General features: G+C 36.7%; 1 protein-coding gene across 1 annotated transcript in view; it reads left to right on the forward strand.

The window, feature by feature from the left end:
- The window catches only part of LOC140237594 (ras-related protein Rab-27A-like), a 98,248-nt gene that overhangs the window by 48,816 nt on the left and 26,684 nt on the right, over positions 1–22,748 (forward strand). Inside the window, exon 3 of the mRNA XM_072317526.1 lies at positions 11,103–11,185. Within this exon, the coding sequence (XP_072173627.1) occupies positions 11,103–11,185 (83 nt within the window). The remainder of the gene's footprint in view (positions 1–11,102; positions 11,186–22,748) is intronic.

A 22,748-nucleotide genomic window follows, 5' to 3' on the forward strand; every position in this document is an offset into this window, starting at 1 on the left:
GTGTGAAAATGATTTGCTTCAGAACGGTCTCATATTCAAGTAATGTGCAGATTAATGCTCCGTCACTGACCAGGGACGCTAACCTGGAAGCATTAAACTGCACATTACTTGAATATGAGACCATTCTGAAGCAAATCATTTTCACACAACGATAGATATACAATGAACTCTTGAATGAATCCCATAAGGATTGGAACAATCATCTCCCAGCATTTCCACTGATTCCCACTGATCAGTTACTAGCCTTCCCCTTTAAAGATAGTTTTTCATGCATCCACAATCAAAGTTATAGAGCTGTTTGTAATATTGCTCAGGGATATTGCTATTTGTGCTCTTTTATGATACTGGTTAATAAGCATGACCTTGCACATCTGTAGTATACCAGCACACTGGTATCACATGTACTGCAATCGGTGGGTTAAAAATGGCCCAAAAAAAAAAAGCACATGACAGGAATCAAGTAACCTAATACTTAATTTGTACCATTTAAATCTACTAATGGCCCATATTCTGACAGTATTTTATCTGTGTGGGTATAGATACAGATACTGGTGGCTGGGATGTAAGAGTGCAATTGTATTTACATCAAAAGAGAAAATATGATTTAGAAATGAAAGAGGCTAAAAGAAGTATTACTGCTGTAACATGGCCCATTGTCCAATCATGAAATTTTTGTGCAGTTGCATGGCTGCAGTCTCAAATCTTAACTGTAATTATGATTTGTATAATGATTGATATCGGTGGATATTGGTACGTGATTGAAATGATGATGCATGTACCAATCTGCCACATTTTGAATGTTATCCGTTTTATCCTACTCAATGCCATCCCATCCCTGGATTTCCCATAAAATCAGAAGTATACTTTTTTTTTTCTTTTTTTGCAGAAAACCTAATTCTAACCATCAATAAAGTATGGTAGGTTGTGTGATCTCTCTTAACCCATCAAGGGCAGGCTGAATTTCCGACAACATGCATTGACAGAGACCTGCCAAAGTGTACTCGGGACTAGTCTTCAACAGGTTAAAGGGATAGTACAATATTGATGGAGATGAGAATTGGGCTTTTGACTTTTTGCGAGATACCAAGAAAACACTTATGAAATTGTTCAGAGCATACCATTTTAAGAGGAATTCAAAGTTTATTTGATGAAAATCAAGTTTAGAATGACTGAAACATCCAAAAACAAAGTAAAACAAAGCATTCGTAATAAAAGATGGGTCCCACACTTTATTAGAATTGCTCTGTTTTGGATATCTCAGCCATTTCAAAACCAATTTTCATCAAATAAATGTTGAATTCCTCATAGAATTACATGCTCTTTTAAATTCATATTTCATAAGAGGTTTCTCATTATCTCACCAAAAAATGTTAGAAAACTGTGATGAAATTAGGTCTCAGCCAAAACTATTCATCCCTTTAAAGTAACTTTATAAGGCATGTTCATGTGATTCTGTTCAGAGAATCCTTCAGTGATAACTTAAAGGACAAGTTCACCTTCATAGACATAAGGATTGAGAGAATGCAGCAATATTAGTAAAACACATCAGTCAAAGTTTGAGGAAAATTGGACAATCGATGCAAAAGTTACGAATTTTTAAAGTTTTTGTGTTGGAACAGCTGGATGAGTAGACTACTAAGGCTCGTGATGTCATATGAGTACAACAGTATAAAGAAAATGTAAAGAAAATTCAACATATTTTCACTTTTTTCGCATAATAAAAGAGCACTTGACTTTCCCCTTTCTAAAAGCAATGGGAATAATATCATCCATAACATATGTCAGTAACGAGTCGAGGGAATGTGTACTTTTTTCAAAAGATGGAATTTTGTGACATTCTCTTTATATTTTCCTTATATTGTTGTACGCATGTGACATCATACACTGCAGTAGTCTTCTCATCCAGCGGTGACTGCACAAAAACTTCAAAAATTCATAACTTTTGAACGGATTGTGCGATTTTCCTCAAACTTTCAATGATGTGTTCTACTAATATTGCTACATTCTCTCAATCCTTATGTTAATGAAGGTGAACTTGTCATTTAAAATTATGTAAGATGTCAACTTGAGTCAATTTTGGTAATTTTGAGTCTGCTTTATGTAGTCTTAGTGCCTAGGTCTAAGTAAACTCTGGTTTTTTTTTTTTCTGTCACGTCACATAGCTATCAGCCCTACTTCTCCAGTGGGTCATTACTGGAAGAGTTATCACGTATACGGGCAAAGCACTGCATTTCTATATATATATATATTTTTTTTTTAATGCACAACCATTACTGAATCAAAACCAGCCTCAGATTTTTTGCACTTATGATGCTTGTGTAAGAGTTCATTTTAGTTTCAATGGAAAGTCATATGACATGTACATCTTCCGTACCTTTGAAAAGTTCTTTTGACCCTGGTGATGGCACGAATTTCAAACAGTTAGCCGCAATCCACTGTGCATCAATGTCATTGCCATTCTACATGCTTAATTGCACTTCACGAGCAATTGCTGCAGACGCTCTGAGGTAGTGAAAAGCAATGGTAAAAGGGGGCATGAAACTGAAATTCAAGTCACATAGTATTCAAAGACGTGAACATGCAACGGTGTTATTTACTTTGTACTTCACTTGAGTTCAAATTCAATTTGGCCCATGATTTGTATTCACCATAGGGACTTGAAAACGGAGCAATCCAGTATTGAAAACATGAAGCTTGGATAAAGATCAGTCTCTCATGATCTATTATGCCCTAAAATATCAACATTGTGATTAGATATTCCATGCCAGTTACTGGCAGGCAAGTACGATGGCTGCTGTTTTGATTGTGAATATAAAAGTGAGTGATAAATGTTCACTTTTTAGCATCTTTAAGCTTTTTTCATGCACTGTTCCGGAAATGATAAAGACATTGGTATTCAGAGCAATAAATATGGACTATGATTTCTGAATATGTTTGTTCCCTGTTAGTTGCACCCAATTTTCTTTAAAGTATGTTCATATTAGCCATATGCTGTCACAGACGTGCCAAAAATTATGAAAACAAATTATGCATTTGTCTCGTGGCATTATGCAAGCTATTTTTTCTGACTGGTGATAGACATGCTTTTTGTAGACATACTGGTTGTAGACAAATATTGTTAAAAAAAAGGTGAAATCCTTCAACTGAGTAGTGCTAAAGCAGACAGACAAAATCAACAGTCCCAGACAGTCAAGTCTCGCTACATGTTTCTTGATGTGAGTTTGGAACAGAATGCATCAACATGTTTGCATAAAAAGCTGCTAATGACAGACACTGCTATGCACTGCTGGAGTGCTCGTCAAAGATGCGCTCTACAGTCAGTGACAGAGCCAATGCAAAAAAGCATTTGACGTTGAAGTGTAGCAGTGCCCTGAAAATTAATTTTGTGACATGAAAGAACATTGTTCTAATAATGTCTCAAATTATGTGTATATGAAGCTCTTTATAAAAAGAAATAATGATAAGAAAAATATATTCCAATGCATATAAATGTGTATGCGTCTTGAATTAAGACTAGCCGACAGGCACTGTAGATTGCTGTTTATCGCACAAATTGAATATTTTCATGTGGATCATTCTCCGGTCACTCAAGCTCGACATAATCCACTATATGCATTTATGTGTGAAGTATGCGTATCTATTTGCTATGGTTTGGCCAGCTGTAGCTACGTACCATACCCTTACTTGATTGGCCAAGTGCAGGTTCAGGTGCGCAACGCGTTCCTTGATATTGTGACAAGATGCAATGTCCGTAGCATGCACCCAGCATTCATGTTTAGCTCTGATGAGTGAATTCATATGAGGGAAACACAGATTTTATGTAAAAATAAACTCTGTATGCTCTGGGTAGGAAATCAATTTTCTGTAAATTATGGAGGAAATCGCCAAACAATGAGGAGCTCACTTTGGGGACCTCTTACAAAGTCATAGGTGCTCTTCTAAGTTAATTTTCATGGTATTGATACACTTTAATAAGTGACATGAAACACTGCTCCACCACATTTTTGTATTTCACCATGGGAGCTTGGTGATGGAATTGGGAAGAAGTATAGAGTTTAGGCGACAGTTAGCTGCTCATATTGACTTTTTTTTCGGGGTGGGGGGTGGGGAGGGGTAACAATTGCGGAATAAAATGTCAGTATGGACGTGAATGATGAAGGAGACAGACTTGCTGTTGTTTACCCCAACTTATGTATGACAGGAAAGGAGGAGGACGGTGTCTTTGCATTGCCAATCAAGCACTTGATTCTCATGGGGAAAGCTTTTTTTTTTCAATATTGGAAAAGTTTGTTTGTCCAGAGCATCAAAAGGTCAGGGTGAGCTGTGTTCCAGGAAGAAGAGTTTCCATATGGCCTTTTCTTGAAGGCCCGCAAAGATGATGTAAGACACATGCATGTAGTAGCAATTGGAAAGCATGAACTTCTTCTCAATCCCCAAAGAGTAACTCATTTAGGAGGACAGTACAATGAAACCCAAGTAGAGCTGACAGCTCAGGTGGGCTGTGTCATCAAAATCTCATTTGCAACATTTCTATCGAAGAGTAGAAAATAATTTCTCAGCATGTTGGTCCATTGCATACATTTTTTTCAATGTCAATATAATGTGAAGTTACAAGAACAAGACTGTCATTGTCTTCAACTATGTGCCAAGTGGTGTCTTCTCAGATTCTCAAATATTGCAGTGATGTGTGTGTGTGTGTTTTTTTTAAAGAAGTATGCTGGAAGTTTAAAGAAAATTAATTTTCCAATTTCAGATTTCTCTATAGTGACCTATTTGGACACACCATCAACTAGCATTTTTCCCAAGAGAGCAGATTAGTATTTGAGGCAGTCGACAATGATACGCTAGAAAGAAATTGCCTTTACCTGGAATTTGTCATTGGTGATCAACCAAACAGATACTTTTATTCGTAGACTCGCCTAATAGGTAGAGCGTTACTCTATCAACTGATGCATGTCTCACGCACCCTTCCCAGTGGTTACTGAGGCATTTTCCTTTATTACCGATCGAAAACCTGAGGGAAAATGAGATGACTCAAGTTTGAATGGTCGTAGCCTCAATGGCTTCATATGCCTGATAGATGTATAATTTATTTCGCGGTGTCGGATTCAACCAGATTCATCTACACTTTGGATTATGCCTCGTCCATTCCTGTATCTATCATGTTCTTCTGTTGTTGTTTTTGCTTTTTTTTTTTCAGATGGGGCTATGCTTCTAGGAGTATAAACATTTGACTCATATTTGTTTTGGAAATATTGCTCAGTTAAAAATGACTAGCATTGGAATAGAAGTGCCTCCAAAATCCTGTAAGCCTACATGAATGTTATTTATATTGTTCTCATTTGTAAACATATTTTGGAACCAATTGTGATGCTTTGCATCAGTCCTGTGGCCTATATGTCTCATCAAAGGTATTACATCATGTTCGTTTCTCATCTTTCTTTTCGTATGTACTTTGCTTCTTGTACTATTTCAGTTTTTCCCTCCTTTTACCGCTTCCATAAGATTTCACAAAGTTTTGTCACTTATTCTTTTCATGTTTGTCGCAATCTGACAGATTTTAAATGCACAGTACAACATCTGTTGGCACACATTAAAAAAAAAAAGATATTGCAGAGATCTGTGTTGCTGTATGAGAGAATGAGACCACATGGCTGACATCTTGCTTGTTTTGTGTAGATGGATGTTTCAATAATGGATAAGTCATCACATAACCTGTACAAAGTTAGATCTATATCTTTAAAGGGAAGAAAAATGCACATAAAATTGACTTTAGCAATATAACCACTCCAGTTTTCCAGCTTTGAATTGAAAAAAAAAAATTGTAATGAGGTAGGGAACATTACGCATAGATTCTAAGCTTAGCATCTGGATAATTCACATTTGTCACCCCCCCCCCCCCCCAAAAAAAAAAAAAAATATATATATATATATATATATATATATTATTTTCCCAACATTTTATGGTTTTCCATGATGATGCATCACAATTAGAGATTAAGTCTTTCCAGGAAAGCATCATCATGTTGATGAGATTCAGTGTATTCTTTTTCCTTCTTTTTTTTTAAGCATCATTAGTTTTCATTGCGAGAACATGCTGCCAAATGTTATACGTTCTACATGAGTCAAGAGTAGGTAATTCAAATTTCCTGTGAGTTTTTATTTTTATTTTTTTTATTTGTTTGTATACATGTTTTTGATATGAGACTGTTTTGGTGGAGTGGAAGTGATACTTCATAGCCAGAGGTGGGACAAATTAATGATCTTAGTCCAAACAGTCATCAAGGCGTATGTTATCTGCAGAATACTTCTCAGTAGAAATCAACTAGACACGCCCTTACAGATATAAGTAAGGGCAAATGTGACAATGATTTTGCTAACTTTGATATTAAGTGGTGTTAAAGTTGTTCACAATGTGACATAATTGGCTCTGAATACCTACAGATGTGAAAGTCACAGGAAATTGCTACACCCTCACCCTCATCTCTGCTTGCCCTTGTGTAAATAAATTGATTGATTGATTGATGACATGATGAAGTCATGAAATTTTAGCATGTCTGAAAACCTCATTCAGTTTTGGTACTTGACTTTGTCGTGGTAGAATTAATTACTGGAGGAAGATAAATTGAACAGAGACATCAGGATGGGAATCAATCAGTGTCTAACCAGATATAATTCATCGTGCAATGCAAGAATGTATGAAGGAAAAGGTGTAATAACATGAAAATACTTTTTTCACCTGGTTCATTCCATATTTAGGGCTCATGATTGAAATAAGTGTGTGGTTTTGTTTGTAACATTTCATAGGTTATATCAGGTTCATTAAAAATATGGTAGCATTCCAAGGACCCTACTAGCATAGCTGACGACTGGCTATACACATTAAATATGCACATCAAGAGTTCATACGTTTAACAATAAAGCCTGGAGTACTGTTCTTCTTTTATGCTGAAATTGAGGCAACCATAAATCATAACCGTCTTGGTTGCACCATTGCAATGTGCAATATGTTATCTTTTTGTGGTTGGTAAAATGCCTCAGGCTGATGCATCTTTCGTGTCTAAATTTTCCCGTACGTCAATAAAATGTTTAAAGATACTGATAAGAGTATCTCATGATGCTGAGGGTACAGCTGCTCTTCGTAGCATGGAAGTGAGACCACAAGCAGATGTTGAAAAGCAAAATGTTTTTGTTTGTTTTACATGCACATACACACACACTTGCTTTATGTATACATATAAAGAGTCTGAACGCAAAAGGAGTTAAGTCCATTCTTGTCAATTTTACATGTTTGCGATTAAACCTATTTAAAAAATGGGATATCTTTAATTATATCTTCTAGAATATTCCTTGTTTTGTAATAAGTAGGGTACCATTGAAAAGGTTCAGATTTTGTTCTATGTTGTGATGAACTGTGAAATGTTAAAAAATGGTGTTAAACCTGTTTTGCAATCAAACTTTTCATATGTTATATATTTGTGTATGTACATTGTATAACTTTTTAACAATATCATTCATTACACATATTTTCTTGGAGGTTTGCCTCAGAGTTAAATGCAATGTTTGTGTGAGCTTTACATTCTTGTATATATGTCTTCTTGTTCTTCATGAAATTATATTGTTTTTGTATGATTTACCAATGTGAAATATGAAATGAATCACACAAAAATACACGAGGTCATATATTATGAACTTGCCAAGAGTATCAATTTCATTGACTTTTGCACAGCTTCAGTATAGTTGTGATTTTTTGCTGACAATATCATGGCTATGAAAGAAGAAGTACTGTTATATATTCAGATAGGTTGATGCAGAATGTTCATGAATTCACTAGACACATTATAGATCAATATGTACAAGTCAGTTCAAGTCTCAACTTTTTAAAAATCTATTGTATAGAGGCCAAATGCATTTAAGAAAACTTTATCTTTTCAAACGAGTATTTTTAGATAATGTAATTTCTTTATTAGAAGGATGATATTTCACAGATTAATTCACACCATTCCCTTAGAGTTTGCATTTTTTTTTTTTCTGTGCAAGCTTATCATCTGAAATTTAATGTACAGGCTGAGCACAGACTTTGTGGACCCTTCCTCACTGACAAGTCGTCACATATGTTGCTGGCATACGCATGCCTGAAGATTGCCTCTTTTATGATAGACACGGTGATAAATTTCTCCCACAAATTGCTCAACACTGTAAAGTGAATTGGCTCAAATGGACAGTATTGCTGTAATCAGTCAACAGGCTGTTATTGCTGGCTGTTATTGCTGTACATACTCTCAGAATCTACATCCATATATGTATTTGAAAACATAAAAGTATTCTAATTTGACATTCTGAACAGCTTATTTCATGTGAGAAAGGTGTCAAAAAATCTGAAAATCTCTTGAAGAATGCATACAAGCTGATGAGGGGGGATTTCTGCTTTGTGGTTTTGAGTTGTCGGATATACCTTAACAATTTTCAGCCCATCAAGTTCACGCAGGATGCACAAGTTGTATCCTCTTTGCCACATGTTTGTAGGATTAAGCCTGGATTCCAATTCTTTCCCCTCATTGTACACACTATGAACCCAGGGCCCCCATTTCATAAAAGATGTTAGGACAGCTACTCTTGGCTAGAATGGCAACATCCCATAGCAACAGCCAATTAGGAAGCTGAATTCTTGTTGTTACCATGGAAATTGTCATTCCAGCGAGAGTTGCTACCATAGCAACTTGTTATGAACTGGGGCCCTGCTGATGTCATGCTGTCTATCTATATCTCTCACATCTCTCTCTCTCTCTCTCTCTCTCTCTCTGCCTTTCCTTCTTTTTATCTTTATCTTTCTCTTTTCTCAAAGTCCACAACTTTATGTTTGTTATATATTTTTTTTACGTCTTTTTTTCTTTTCATGTGCTCACACATGTGCCCTTCACCCTCCCTGGTTTTCTCTAAAATGCTTCTTCCCTCCCAGCTTATGTATCATGCCCACTCTGTCTTCTTGTAAGCTTAATCCTAGTTAATTCTTGTCACCCTCTCACTTGCTATGCTTCTCTTTTTTCCCTCCTCCTTTTCAAATCGCAGACATTCAGGAGCCGAAACAAGGGCCAGCCATAACTGCTATGCCCGCCCGACTTCTCTCCGTCTTCTTTTTGTTCACATTTTGTGGTTAAAAGTGTAGCATCTGATTAGCATCCCGTGCATCGTGAGTCACAAGTGAGCTTGTGAGGCATTCACCCGGGAAGGCGAGAATGTCACTCCCCGAACCTGCAAGATGTTTTGAGATGGTTGACATTTTGTGACAGTGTTCGGGGTGGGGGGGGGGGGAGGGGGAAGAGGAAGACTGTAGCATTGAGCAACATGTTTACTCTGCCAGCTGTGGAGACTTTAACCCGTTGAGGACGAGTCCCGAGTATACTCGGACAAGCGTCTATGGGAAATGCGTGTTGTATCAAAATTAAACCGCCCTCAACGGGTTAAGAAATTGATGTTGTTGGCTTCACTGTCTTGACATCCACTTTATTTTCTATTTTGCTGTTTGTTCCTTCCACATTTTTCTCAAACAAAACTTTAAATGTGTCTATCTTGCATCCAGCAAGTTCACTATACATTTAATCATTTCTTGAATGAATGCAAAAAAACCAATATATCCATCTTTATCAACATGAGATATCTAAGATTGAATCTGCATAACACTGAAGAAAATAATGTATTTGATATGTGATAATTTTGTTCTGTGATAATTCTGTAATGCATGTTTTATGCAGACAAAATTTGCTTAATCCATGGACTAAATTTGAACTACTTGTGTTCATACACACATGCATAATATGGAAAATGCAATATGGAAAACAGTTTATCACATAAGTCAGCATTTGTAAGTTACACACTTTTTTGTAAAGGCAATGTGAAGTTGTCCTGCTTTTTCATCCCATTAACCACAGTTTATCTTACAGATGATGCTTTTTTTTTCTTTTGCTCATAAAGGCTTGACATTAGCAAAGCATACATTGTGCTGACAGGAATTGAGAAAAAAAAAAAGTAAAAAGAAAGACGTAAAATGTGATCCCATGTACAGAGTACTTTTTTTTTTTTTTTTTTTTTTACTCTACATTACTACTGATGTGCGGTATAGATACTTTAAACAAGAACAAAATTAAAGAGAATTAAGCCTTGCTTTTATTTTAAATACTGGTATACAAGAAACAAAAAATTCCCAAAAGACTATCTCAGCGAGATCAAATGAGGCATGCACAAATTCAGATCCCTGTATGTAGGATTAGCTTGCTAAGCTGGAAGGATTTAGAAAACAAGACAGGTTTCGAATGAACAGGTGGGAGTAACAATGTGGGAACATTGCTCTTTCTCTGTCAGGAGCAGATGTGAATACATTGGGTAAGATATGTTGAAATGAGCTCCGTATGCCATTATTTGTGGATGGATCCATTTTTTTTTTCAGCTGACTCTACAAAGTACAGAGTTTCCATGTTTTATTCATACCACTAATGCTGGCATCTTGTGTTGCTATACTATTATGACAGTGGGTGAGATGACTGATAATAAATGTGTCAGGTAACACTGGGCAGGCAATCACAGCACATACTTGGATTTACCTTGATGGAGGGTTGGGGGGGGGGAGCTTGGTGGAGTCTTTGAGAGGGTGGTGAGCAGCTCTTGGAATATTAATTATGACACTTGGAGATGAATACAAGCTTGTTGTGTTCAAACACTCCCCCTCACTGTGGGCCAGCCACTCATTACTTTCCATCATACATCCATTAAATTACTGTTCTCTTGACACAGTGTCAATCACTCGTTGGCTCATAATCACCTTGATTGATTGAGACCGATCCATCACAGCTTGCTCTTTTTATCCCTTGCTCATCCTTGGACAACTTTAGTCCATTTACATGAGCCTGATGGCTCCTGACACTAATCATTACCCGACAATCCATCGCTTCTGATATCTCTATTACTTTCACATTATTTGATTGCTCCAGGGAATGTACATGTGCCCATTCCATATCAAGCAAACAACCTTTAGGTATTGTCAGTATTACCCTCTTTAATGGTATCTTTCTCTCTTTGTTTTTTGTTCCTTTTTTGTGTGCTTCCAGACGCACAGACCAAAGGGAGCAGATCCTACCACAAGAGGGCAGAGAGTACATCTGCAATTATGGGACACAGCAGGTCAAGAAAGGTCAGTTATGCCTGAACACTCTTCTGTGATAAGACAAAAAAAAAAGTGATTTCAGTATTGGTTAATTTTTTTTTTTTAAAGGGATGGTATAGTATTGGGTGAGATGAGAATTCTGCTTTTTACTTTTTGCGAGATACTTAAAAACCACTTATGAAATGTTAAGAGCATGCAATTGTAAGAGGAATTCAAAGTTGATTTGATGAAAATTGGTTTTGAAGTGGTTGAGATATTTTAAAACAAAGTAAAACAAGACATCCCTATTAAAAGATAAGTCCCACCTTTTATTAAAATCGCTTTGTTTTGGATATCTCAATCATTTTGAAACCCATTTACATCAGTCAATCTTTGAATTCCTGTTAGAATTATATGCTCTTTCATTTTTCAAGAGAGGTTTCTCATTTTTTCACAAAAAAGTTGAAAACCTGAAGCCCCATCTCTAAACAAAAACTATACCATCCCTTTAACAGTCATTTGAAGACAAATGTGTATGGATGCTCCTTCTAGGAAATGAAATATGTCAGAATTGCTCAATAATGATAATAAGAGTGATAATAACGGTTATTGATATAGCGATATATCGACAGAATCGCTCGAAGCACTTACAAATGAAAGTGGAAAATGATACAAACAGGAAACAATGCACAACAAACGAACAATATTCAGGAGTAGAAAGATTCCACTTGATAAAAATGATCGATGGTATGTGATGAGCTCATCTGTACATTATCTGGAGCCAAAATCAGGCACTGGGAATAGCTTTACTGATTAATTCTATCCAAAGTCTTTTGTGATTTATTTCTCTATGGGATGAGCAGAGTGAAAATTCTGTGTGACCGATGCAAAAAAAAAAAAAAAGGAAGAATGAATTAATAACATTTCTGGATGTCTGAAGTGACCATTGCAGGCCCAAATCAAAAAAGACTGTATTTAGTCCACAATGATCTCCATGCTTGGGACTTTCCTATTTGTTCATTTTTGCCAAAGTCACAAACTGACACATTACTATTTTTTGATAGACATTGTAAGTAGTATTCTTTTGCTTATGTAAAAACAAAAACAAAGCAGAATTAGGGAGATGATTACAAAAGGAAATAGCTCACAACTAGGCAATTCAAGGCCCTCAAAATGATGCCTTTGTTAGCATGGACACAAAGAGTGACCCATGAATGAAAGCCGAATAAATAATGATAATAATAATAATAATAATACAGTGCCTTGTCAGAAGACACGGTTCCAGCCCATCATCAATCCCAGGGTGATCCAAATCCCAAATCCCATTGCAATAAAGTAACTAGCTCTGAAGCTGACAGCTCCTCATACCTCCCCCCCCCCCCACCATTCTTCCTCCATTTTGACTCCTCCTCAAAGTGTCACCAGAGGCATTATGTTTTGGGGTTGGGGGGGGGGAGGGGGGGTATTGCCCTTATACAGGTCTGAGGTCAAGTGAAAATGCTAAAATTTCACTTTATTCCTCCATATCTCAGAAGTGGCTCAGGGGATTGTCATGAAACTTGAACATGTATAGATGTATTGCCTGGCATTGATTCTCTTTTAACATAGACGTTTTAGGTCATGAGGTCTAAGGTCAAGGGTCAAAGGTCACATTGAACAGCTAGAATTATATATATATATTTTTTTTTAGAGCTAAAATTATATTATTTTCTGTGTACCCTGAAATGACAATGTAAGTACATACAGTGTAATTAAACATTTAATAGTTCACAATGACTCTGCAGAGACAGTTATGGGTCATGGAGTCAAAGGTTAAGTGAAAATGGTGAAATTTCACCCATTTTGCATATTTTGAAAGTACCTCTTAATGCTGGTGCTGTAAGTGCTGCACTTACATTATTATCATAATGATTATTTCCAATCCCGTGGAAATTGTCATCTCAAGTTGGCAATTTGTATAGTAGACATATTGGAAGAATAATGTGATATGGTGGAGGCATAACAGTCGCCATAACAACATTTTTAGTATGCTTTTTTTTTTCATACACTGGATGAATCACTGATACACTTTAGCTCCTTATGAAAACATATTACAGTTTTCTTGGTTTTGTCTACTACTAACATCTCCAAACACCATGCCATATTTTCTTCACTTTCATGTTATGTCTTATTGAAATTGGGCAATATATTGCAACTCACAAGAGGGTACGTGCATTCATTTAATGCCAGAACGGCAAAAAATGAAAGACTTGCATATACATAGTAGTGTTTAGCACAGAAGATACAAATGGCAGTAACTCCACAGATTGCACACAACAGGAACCCCCTTACTGTGTTGTGCCAGTGCCCTGTATGGCTTCATGCTTCCGTCAAAGGCTGTGCTGTGTGTTAGTACTTTGTGTAATGTATCCTCTAATACGCGAGTCGTGACATGAAAAAAAAAAGATGGACTTTGTGAGGCTCTGTTATCTGACACCTAATGGAACCAGAAGGTCGTAAAACCTCTAATTATGCCATCCAGTCAGCACTGAGCTGGAAATGCATAACAAACTCGGGTTCCTTGTGATTAGAGACCAAGATATCCCAGCTGATTTTTTTTTTCTTCAAAAAAAAAAAAAAAAAAGTAGGCATGCTATTTCAGCATAATGGGATATCAAATGTTGCTAAGTGTCATATCTTTGGAAGGTCTGTATATCATTTTGTGTACTACATAGAAGAGTGCTAAAGCTGTACAAACATTGATGAAGTTAACACCTTCTTGCTTTTGAAAACACATAAAACCCATTGCTATATGATACAATGGTAGGCTACCTATAGTGTTTGAATCGATCAATACTGCTGCTTTTTCTTTTTAAAGTTGACATTGTGCAAGGATTAGGAATTCATGAAAACAGCAATGACAGCTCAAAAACACTCAAATGTGATTACTTAGTTGTGATTATTCAAATGCATTTAACTGTTAATTATTGAACTGGCATAGAGGAATCTGTTTTGCCTACTCCTAGGGCTTCGCATTGAAACACCTGCTTGTATTAATTTCAATAACTGTGCATTAGATTTAATAGAATTCAGAACTTTCAAGTGACTTGCTGCATTAACTCAATAGCCGTGATCTCGCAAAAGATCGAGAAGTTTTGCCAGAGTGACTGCAAACTTACCACGAAACTTCCCGCTAAACTATTCACGAATCTTCCCACTCAAACTAGGGATATTTCCCCACCCCTGCCAAACTTTTCAATCTGTTTTCAGTCTGACCGTGCCTACTGAAGAAGATTTTAGTCTCTCAGTGTTTTCCTGTGACGTATATTTACCTTCACAACCTGAGCATTTTTCAAAAGTCAAGTATTTGCTATCACATTACTAGTAATCTCAGTACACATGGTAAGAATCTCAAGCCCGTCCTTTCAATGTGCAGTCTCCTCCGGTGACGTAGATTTATGAGTTTTCAATTCTGTGGGTGGGCGATATAGTGTAGACTGTAGATAGTGTAGACTGTAGATATGCTAATATGCTTATTTGTGTATGTACACATGTCTGAAATGCTGAATAAATAATGATGATGATGATGATGATGATAATAGTAATATCAAGTATAGTAATAATAATGATATAATAGTAATAGTAATAGTAATAATAATAATAGTAATGATAATAATAATAATAATAATAATTCCAGCAATAATAATATTGAAATACCTAAAGATCAAATCAATACAGGTATGATATTTATCTTCCTTTATTATACAGATAGGATCCTGGAAGCTCTGAATTAGTAACATAGCACATAGAAATATTTTTTGTGGAATATGCTTTGTTGAGCCACCATTTGCCGATTATCTTTGTATGTATCACACGGTTGCTGAGTAAGAGTACTGTGCATGGTAGAAAAATGAATTTCAGATAACACAGAAATTTTTGTTTTTATCACATGTTTGCAACAGTAGCAAAGACAACCATTGAGATAAGTTTTCTTCATCATTCTGCCCTTTGTGTCTTCAACTTTCTTTTTATAGCATGCAAGCACCACCTGAACGGAAATCTGTAGCCGACAAAGGAGTCAATATTAGACATGAGAATTTAATACCCGACATTTGTAAAATGTTGTGGTTTTTATTTTGGATTGAAAAGCGGTGGATAAATTGGAGGATATGAAGATTTGTGGCAGGTGCAGTCATTGGAAATCAATTCTTTACCTAACTCTTCCAGCAGGAACTTTTGTTTTAGCTGGTTTGTATTAAAAAAGGGGAAAAAAAGCTGTATTCCAAAATGTTTCTGCCAAACAAGATACTGAAGTAAGATTCCAATATTCTCTCTGACAGTGAACTGCAATTACAGTTGGACAGTCATTCTGTCTCCAGCTGTGTGTGTCCCCCCCCCCCCCCCCCACCACCACCACCACCACCACCACAATTTCCAATTTTGTCCTTTTTGGCCTAGTTCTGTCTAGAGTAGATGATGAAGAATAGCGGTGGTTTGGGCATGAATGTGATTGGTTGATATGCATTCCAGACAGTTTTAAAGTATGCCTTTCACTCTGTAGAGATTTCAATTAAAGCTGAGACTTAGTTCTCAGAAGGGCTCAAAATTTTTTCTTCCTCCCTGTGGAATTGCTTGCAATGTATCGAAAGACTCTACCAAGAAACGTGTCTTGCTAACGCGAATTGCCAGGATGCTGATGTGTTTTGGAGCATTTTGCATTCAAGAAAGTAAATAATTTCAATCTTAAGCATACAACTGTTATTTCTTAAGAGCCCTCCCCCCCCCCCACTCAATAGTGGGTTAGGCAGAATTGTACATGATGATTGCATTATGCCCTAGCAGTAGTATTGAACCGCATGCGCAGGTAACAAGCTGCAAATGTGATATACTCTCGCATGATGGATACTGCTCTTGCTCAGTATAATATTGTAATCGATGTAATTGATGGAGAAACATCACATAGTGACCTTGATCAGGAATGCTCTGAGATTGCAATACTTACATTGTGGCTTGTTGAGTAATATTTTGCATTTTTTTGTCGTTACCCAACTAAAATCTTGTTATCACAGCGTTACTTCACGAATTTCTTATGCATACATTTCCGGTTAAAAAAAAAAAGGAAAAAAAAAAAAAGAATGACAGTTTCTGCAGTCACATGGAAACTAATATGTGTTACCTTTAAACATAATGGCTGCGGCTTTACTCGGATTACAGTAAAAGCTCTCTCAAGACAGCTTGTCTAAGCTATTTTTCTTCATTTCAGCCGACACCTTGCACTTCCTTTACCCTATTCTGTTTCTCTGTTAGTCTAGCCAGGTGTGTTGCTTCCCCATCCATGCAGAATCTAATATCAGTCATTACTTCCTACTCTTTGAATCCTGTCTGAGGTATTGGTGGTAAAGGGGTTTGTTGATTTTTCCTTTTTTTGTTGTCTCTGGTTATGTGGTGCATTACATGACAGCTCATCTGAGAAAAAAAGCAAACAGATTTAAAGGACAGTGTTTTCTTTTATGTAAGGAGAGGGGGATTGGAAGCTTCATATAGGCACATCATATCACACTGTGCTTCCTTCAATGTGTCAGTATAATTACCGTATTCGCCGGCGCAAAGGCCGCAGCGCCGTATAAGCCGCACCCCCGATTTGTTCAACGCAAAAAAAAAAAAAAAAAAAAAAAATAAAAAAATACTGAAAAGAAACGTGAAAACCTGATGCTTGAAGACGAATGATGAAGACACTTTACGGTAAAAAAATACTTAAATTTTCACTGAAATAAACAAGTGGGTACCATACAAAATACGATGTTCTCGCACACATTAATATTGTCACACACGTAGATACATCGTTCAATCGAAAAACTCGAACAAACACTCGAACAAAAACTCACCTCCAAATTTTTGCCAGTGAGGTAATAACTTAACAAAAATGAACAAAACACGCTCAAAAGTACGATTGTACTCTGAAAATAATGTGTAATGATACAAAAGCAAAAGAGAGAAAATGAGGGAAAGGGACAGGAGGAAATCTAACGCTATAGAGAACATACACCACAGGTGTGCGAGTTGCTAGTCGATCGAGTCACATTGTAATAGCATAGACAGGTGGTTGTCTGTACATGCAAGTCTATAGACAGATACATTGTAATATAGTAGACAGGTATTCATGTAATAGACAGGTGGTTGTCTGTACAGTCTATAGACAGGTATAGTAGACAGGTATTCACGTAATAGACAGGTACTACGGTACATTGTCATAGACAGGTTCATTGTAATAGACAGGTAATCACGTAATAGACAGGTTCTGACAAACACTTTATTACTCATTATTAGTTAGCACAGCGCTACGCTTTGAGCTTAAGTTTTATTTTTGCCTCATCAAAATTTCATAGAAAAGACAAAGAGGACATACTGATGAGGAACAAACACGGAATGCAGCTTTGCTTGTAAGATTTATATACCGGTATTCATATCATCGGGGGATGGTTGCCTCCTTGGTTGCCTATTGTGTAGTCCCATACATGCATAAATGTGTTAGTTTTTACTCCCGATTTGCCGGGTTGCAGAGACCAATTTTGGTTTTGCCGCCAGATAGGCCGCACCCCGACTTTTCACTTTTATTTTTCTGAAAAATACTGCGGCCTATACGCCGGCGAATACGGTATGTAGATTATATCCATGTGTTGTATACATCATTAAAGTATATGTATGACAAGCTTTGTAATTGTCCATGCTTCCAAGTTTCATCACAGATTTGAAATAATTAAAGTTTTTTTTTTTCTTCTTCATATGTGGAAGAAAGAAATTACATGTTTAGACACACATATATCATTGTCATTTATGCAATTTAGCCATGATGAGAGTGGATTTCCACTTTAAAGGAGCAAATTGAAATTGTTACAGTACAATTGTAGTGCTGCGACAGAACTGAACATGACAGGTGCATTGTGGGACTGAGTTATACTGTCTCTTGTGATTTTTTTTTTTAAAGAGCTATAAAAGGGAAAGACAGGAGGAGATCGATAACACCTCTGCAAAAAGACTGGCCCTAGTGTGAAAATCCATCAGGACAGTGCCTTCCTAATAATCTTGACCCACTTTCCCAACAATCCCTGATAGATTCACAGTTTGAACATGTTTGCTGTTGGGCAGTTGAATGCAGTTCACCGGCACATGATGATAATAATAAAAATATCAATTTATAAAGCGCGAAACCTTTCTAGATATACACATAATGTTTGTAAAACAATGTGATCACCATCAAGTGTTTAACTACAATTGTTCATTTGAACTGTGTAACAAAAACATGTTTGAAATTAACAGTGCTGCCTATGCTTGGCATATGCAGGGGCATAGATATTGTGACTTGACAACCATATACCTTAAACTCTTAAGAGTTTAATTTTGCAGAACAGATGATTAAGGTTTGTTCCAGTGATTAGCTCAGACTATGATGCTGCTGTAACATTTTTTTTTTTATTGCATTTTGTCTCTGGGTGTGTAGTGCTTGCATGCACGTTGCCATGGATATTAATCGGTACGATAATTACACATGGTTTACTGTAATGTCCACATACTGGGTTTCATATTGAGCCCTACTTTAATGTTAGAAATTATTGTTTCCTAATCCCTCCTGTTCAAGCGGGGACCACCGTACCTACTCTTTCAGCATACAACAGCTCCTTCTGGAGATACACGTTTTGCTCCAGGGCGTATGCAGTTTCTGCTTTCGTCCTCGCGGATGGCTAGGCAGGCCGTTCATATATCTGTCTGTCAAGCAGTCATATATCACTTTCTATCAAATTGCATACTGCATGTTTATTGATGGAATAGGCATTTGTCATGGAAGCCATGTTTTTTTTTCCTTTCTTTTATTTTTCAAATTTGACGGTACTTCGTAACAGCAGTGTATTTTAGATATTTCTTATTCTCTACCTGGCCAAACTAGTGTTTTCAATAAACATACATTTTGTAACTATCAGAAACATGAAAATATATGCTCTGAATTTTTTAAGAAAAAAAAAAGGAACAGACAATCACATCAAAGTTTTAGTGACAGCCAATTTAGATCTTGAAATTTAAGATGGAATTTTGAAATGACTAGAAAAGATGTTGAATTAGAACATGTGAGTGAGAAAGTCATTGACCTAATTTGACAAAAAAAAGGAACATCTGTAGTAGGAAGATGGCAACCAGAGCTAACAGTCAAATTGCTTTCACATTCTCCCCTTTTTATTTTTGGCATTTTGTAAATCATGTAAGCTAGGTAACACTGATTAGATGATTCACAATTGATCAATCTCCTTGTTGATATTGCCATTGCGTATGAGAGAATAGATCATCATACAATTTTTTTTTTATCTTTTGTGCAAATGATTTGGTTCTACATGAGAAGGTAAATGAATATTGATTAAAATTTTCCTTTGGGTCCCAGGGTATTGGTGTGATGGTTCATTACCTGTGAGCAGGCACTGAGAAATCCAGATGATGTTGCCAAAAATAGATCAAGTGTATTGAGAAAAAAAAAGGTGGTTTTTAAAGTCTAACACAAGGTCCTTATTGATAAGTGCTTGTCTCACTTAGTTTCTACTTAAAAGAAAGAAAAAAAATTCCCACAGAAGCAGCAAGGAAGTAGGCCACAAGATTAACACAGACTTCAGAAAGTTCAATTTAAGATGCAGTAGGTATGCAGGAGGTCGCATATGTGACCCTGCATCTCAAAACAAACAAAAAGTCGCCAGACATGAATTTTTAGTTAAGACCATATTCTGAAAGAGCAGACGTGACGTATAAATCAAATCAAATGAACTCTCCTAACCTATCTAAATATTGGAAAGAAAGCACAAACTCAGGAAAAGTGTGAACTGAGTAAAGAGGCTCTGAAGTACAGTGTCTATTCAAGCATTTAATCTTTACCAAACCGTGCTGGCTGTGCGATGAATGGGACAAAAAACAGGAAGTAAGCCACCAAAGTAACAACAATGAAGAGATTATCAGATTAAACTGAAATTAAGCATGCCTCATTAACACATTCTGTCCATAATTAATGCCAAATTTCAAAGCAGTAGCATTATCCTTTCAAAAGTTATTAGAGTTGAAAGTGAAGAGTGTGGACAAGGTTTTTCAGAAATGAAAAAGGGATTCTAAAGACACACCTAATCACACTCTTCTGCCAAAAATGTTCGAGATAAACTGCTAAAAAACCACACTTTTCTGCCCGTTTTATGATACCAAATTTTAGCATATTGTAAAAGAAGACCCGCTCTTTCAGAAAATATGAAAAAGTCAAGTTCGGCTAGGTTGACCCATTTCACTTATTTTCAGTCCTCACGCAAAATCAGTGTGTGCGACTTTATGTTCGTTTTGAGGTGCACGGTCACATATGTTAACAAAAGCGGAAATTCATTGTCATAGTAATGTGCTTTATTGAAATTTTTAAAAAAAAAGTGTAAATTTGACAGAATTTTCAGTCTCATGCATTTAGACAGGAGATAGTTCAGATTTCAAACCTTTGAGATCTGAACAAATATCAAACTCCAGGTTATTGTTGTTGTTTTTTGTAGAAAACCTTCATTCTGCAGTTTTTCAGCTTCAGTTTTTGGAACTTTAGCAGGAAAACTGGGTAATGAGGTACATTGTTAATTACATTTCCATGTCTGCCTGGCCCAGAATGTGAGGAAACCATGTTGTATTTGGTTAGCTGCTAGCAAAATGCAAGAACCGAGGCGTGTTTTTTTTTTCTCTCTCTCTTTCTTGCTTAAAAAACTCTGGATGCACTCTCTCTGAATAGTTGTTCTTTAATAATTGATGCCTTCAATCATTCTCACCATTAAGCTGTCGAGCTTATTGATAAGCCTTCCATGGCTTAGATTTGGAACATGAATTTATGCACATTCACTGTTCGCTATACTTGGCCAGATATTCTGCAGAAATAGACGGGTGCAGTTGGCTTTGACGCGCGGTCACTGCCCTCTCTGATGATTGAAATGGAAGAGGTTTTGCCAAGGACTCAGTGTGTCTTTCATTGATATGCAGTATCACTTAAATTAGATTACCCATAATGCCCTAGAAGGGTTGGATATCTATTCGTGTGGGCATGCTACAATTTGTCTTCTGCTTTTTTACCTCTCAGCATATCTCTCTTGTTCACCACCTACTCTGCAAGCAAACCACTGTGAGGTCCAGCTTTGACAGTTGAATGGGCAAGGGGGGGTGGGGATGTAGATATTGTTGTGCACTGTTGCATCGTCGGTAGCGACCAGCCTGCAACGGAGCTGTCTTCCTTATGAAATGGGGGCATTCGTGATCCGGTCATGGTGTGCCATATTAACAGCCAAGGGCGATGGTGGGGGCTTTTGTTTATTTCTGTTTTGTATTTAAGTGTTCAAAGAAACTCATATTCTTGCATTTCTACCTAATAATTGAAATGCCTTGGCACATCACAGTGGGCAGCACAATGGAAACCAGTTGACAATCACCCCGTTCATACTGACCTGCTTTTAAGCAATTCGAGATTCAGTTCTGCTACGTACTGTTCACACAGGCAGCATGGTGGTAGGGAATTGGTACTACATAGTGTATGTCACAAAGCCTGACCTGAACCATCAGCTTTTGGTTTGATAACCTGTCATTCTTGAATTGCAAAGTACTGTGGCTCAGAGTCAGCTCAGCAGGCAACCTCAGCTCCATCCTCCTGAAGATGGTTTGAGTATATAATGTCATCAAGCAAAATGGCCTTTGCTGATCCAAATATGCATACAGTGTACCTGTGAAAGAACATGAGGTTTACTTCCCAACTTGTACTGTTATGAAGATTCTTTGCTTTCTGAAACTTTCTGAAACATTTTGCTAAATGCAAGCACATGTTATGCTGTCATTTATTTTACTGACTATATATACATTGTAAGTGTATATGAAATGGTTATTGACACCGTAAGAAACAAACATCACAAGTTTAGGTGGAATGAGTGTTTGATATATGAATGTTGCTCCCTTCCAGTAGATACACTTGTGAGATTCATCTCTTTGCCACTTATGATACTTGACATTAACAGTGAGCTTGCTTGCATGCTATGAAGTCGCTCGAGGGGAGTAAAAATCACCTGTTATGTTGCAGAGATAACTGTCCTTTAGTTCATTATATCTTCATTAGATATCAGGTCCTGGTACTTTGTCTTAAAAAAGTCATCAGATAGTGGTGATATTTATGTCAGATCTTAACAGTTGAGTGTGTGTGTGTGTGTGTGTGTTGGGGGAGTAAACTTTGATGTATGTCCAGAAAGGCCTGTTACTCGTAAATACATGTGATCAATGTTTCCCCGCAAATCTAAACATTTGAAGAGTTTGTTTGCAAAAACCGATAAGTCCATATTTGCCAAATGGAGATATTTGCGACTAAAAGTCAAGAAAAATAAAGAGAATAATAAGAAAATTTTTGCTTGTTTTGACCATAACTTCAAAAAATGTCCTTTACATGTAGTGACCAATATATCATTTAAAAGGGATTATTTTGTACTTTATGACAGAGAGCGTACTTCAAAATCTTCAAAAATGGACTTATCAGTTTTTGCAAACAAACTCTTCATTTATATACCTCATTTGATGAATCCTCGATTTTGGTCCCAGGTGCAGTAAATAG

The sequence above is a fragment of the Diadema setosum genome, chromosome 14 (genome assembly GCF_964275005.1).
Source record: "Diadema setosum chromosome 14, eeDiaSeto1, whole genome shotgun sequence".
NCBI classification, from domain to species: Eukaryota; Metazoa; Echinodermata; class Echinoidea; order Diadematoida; family Diadematidae; genus Diadema; species Diadema setosum.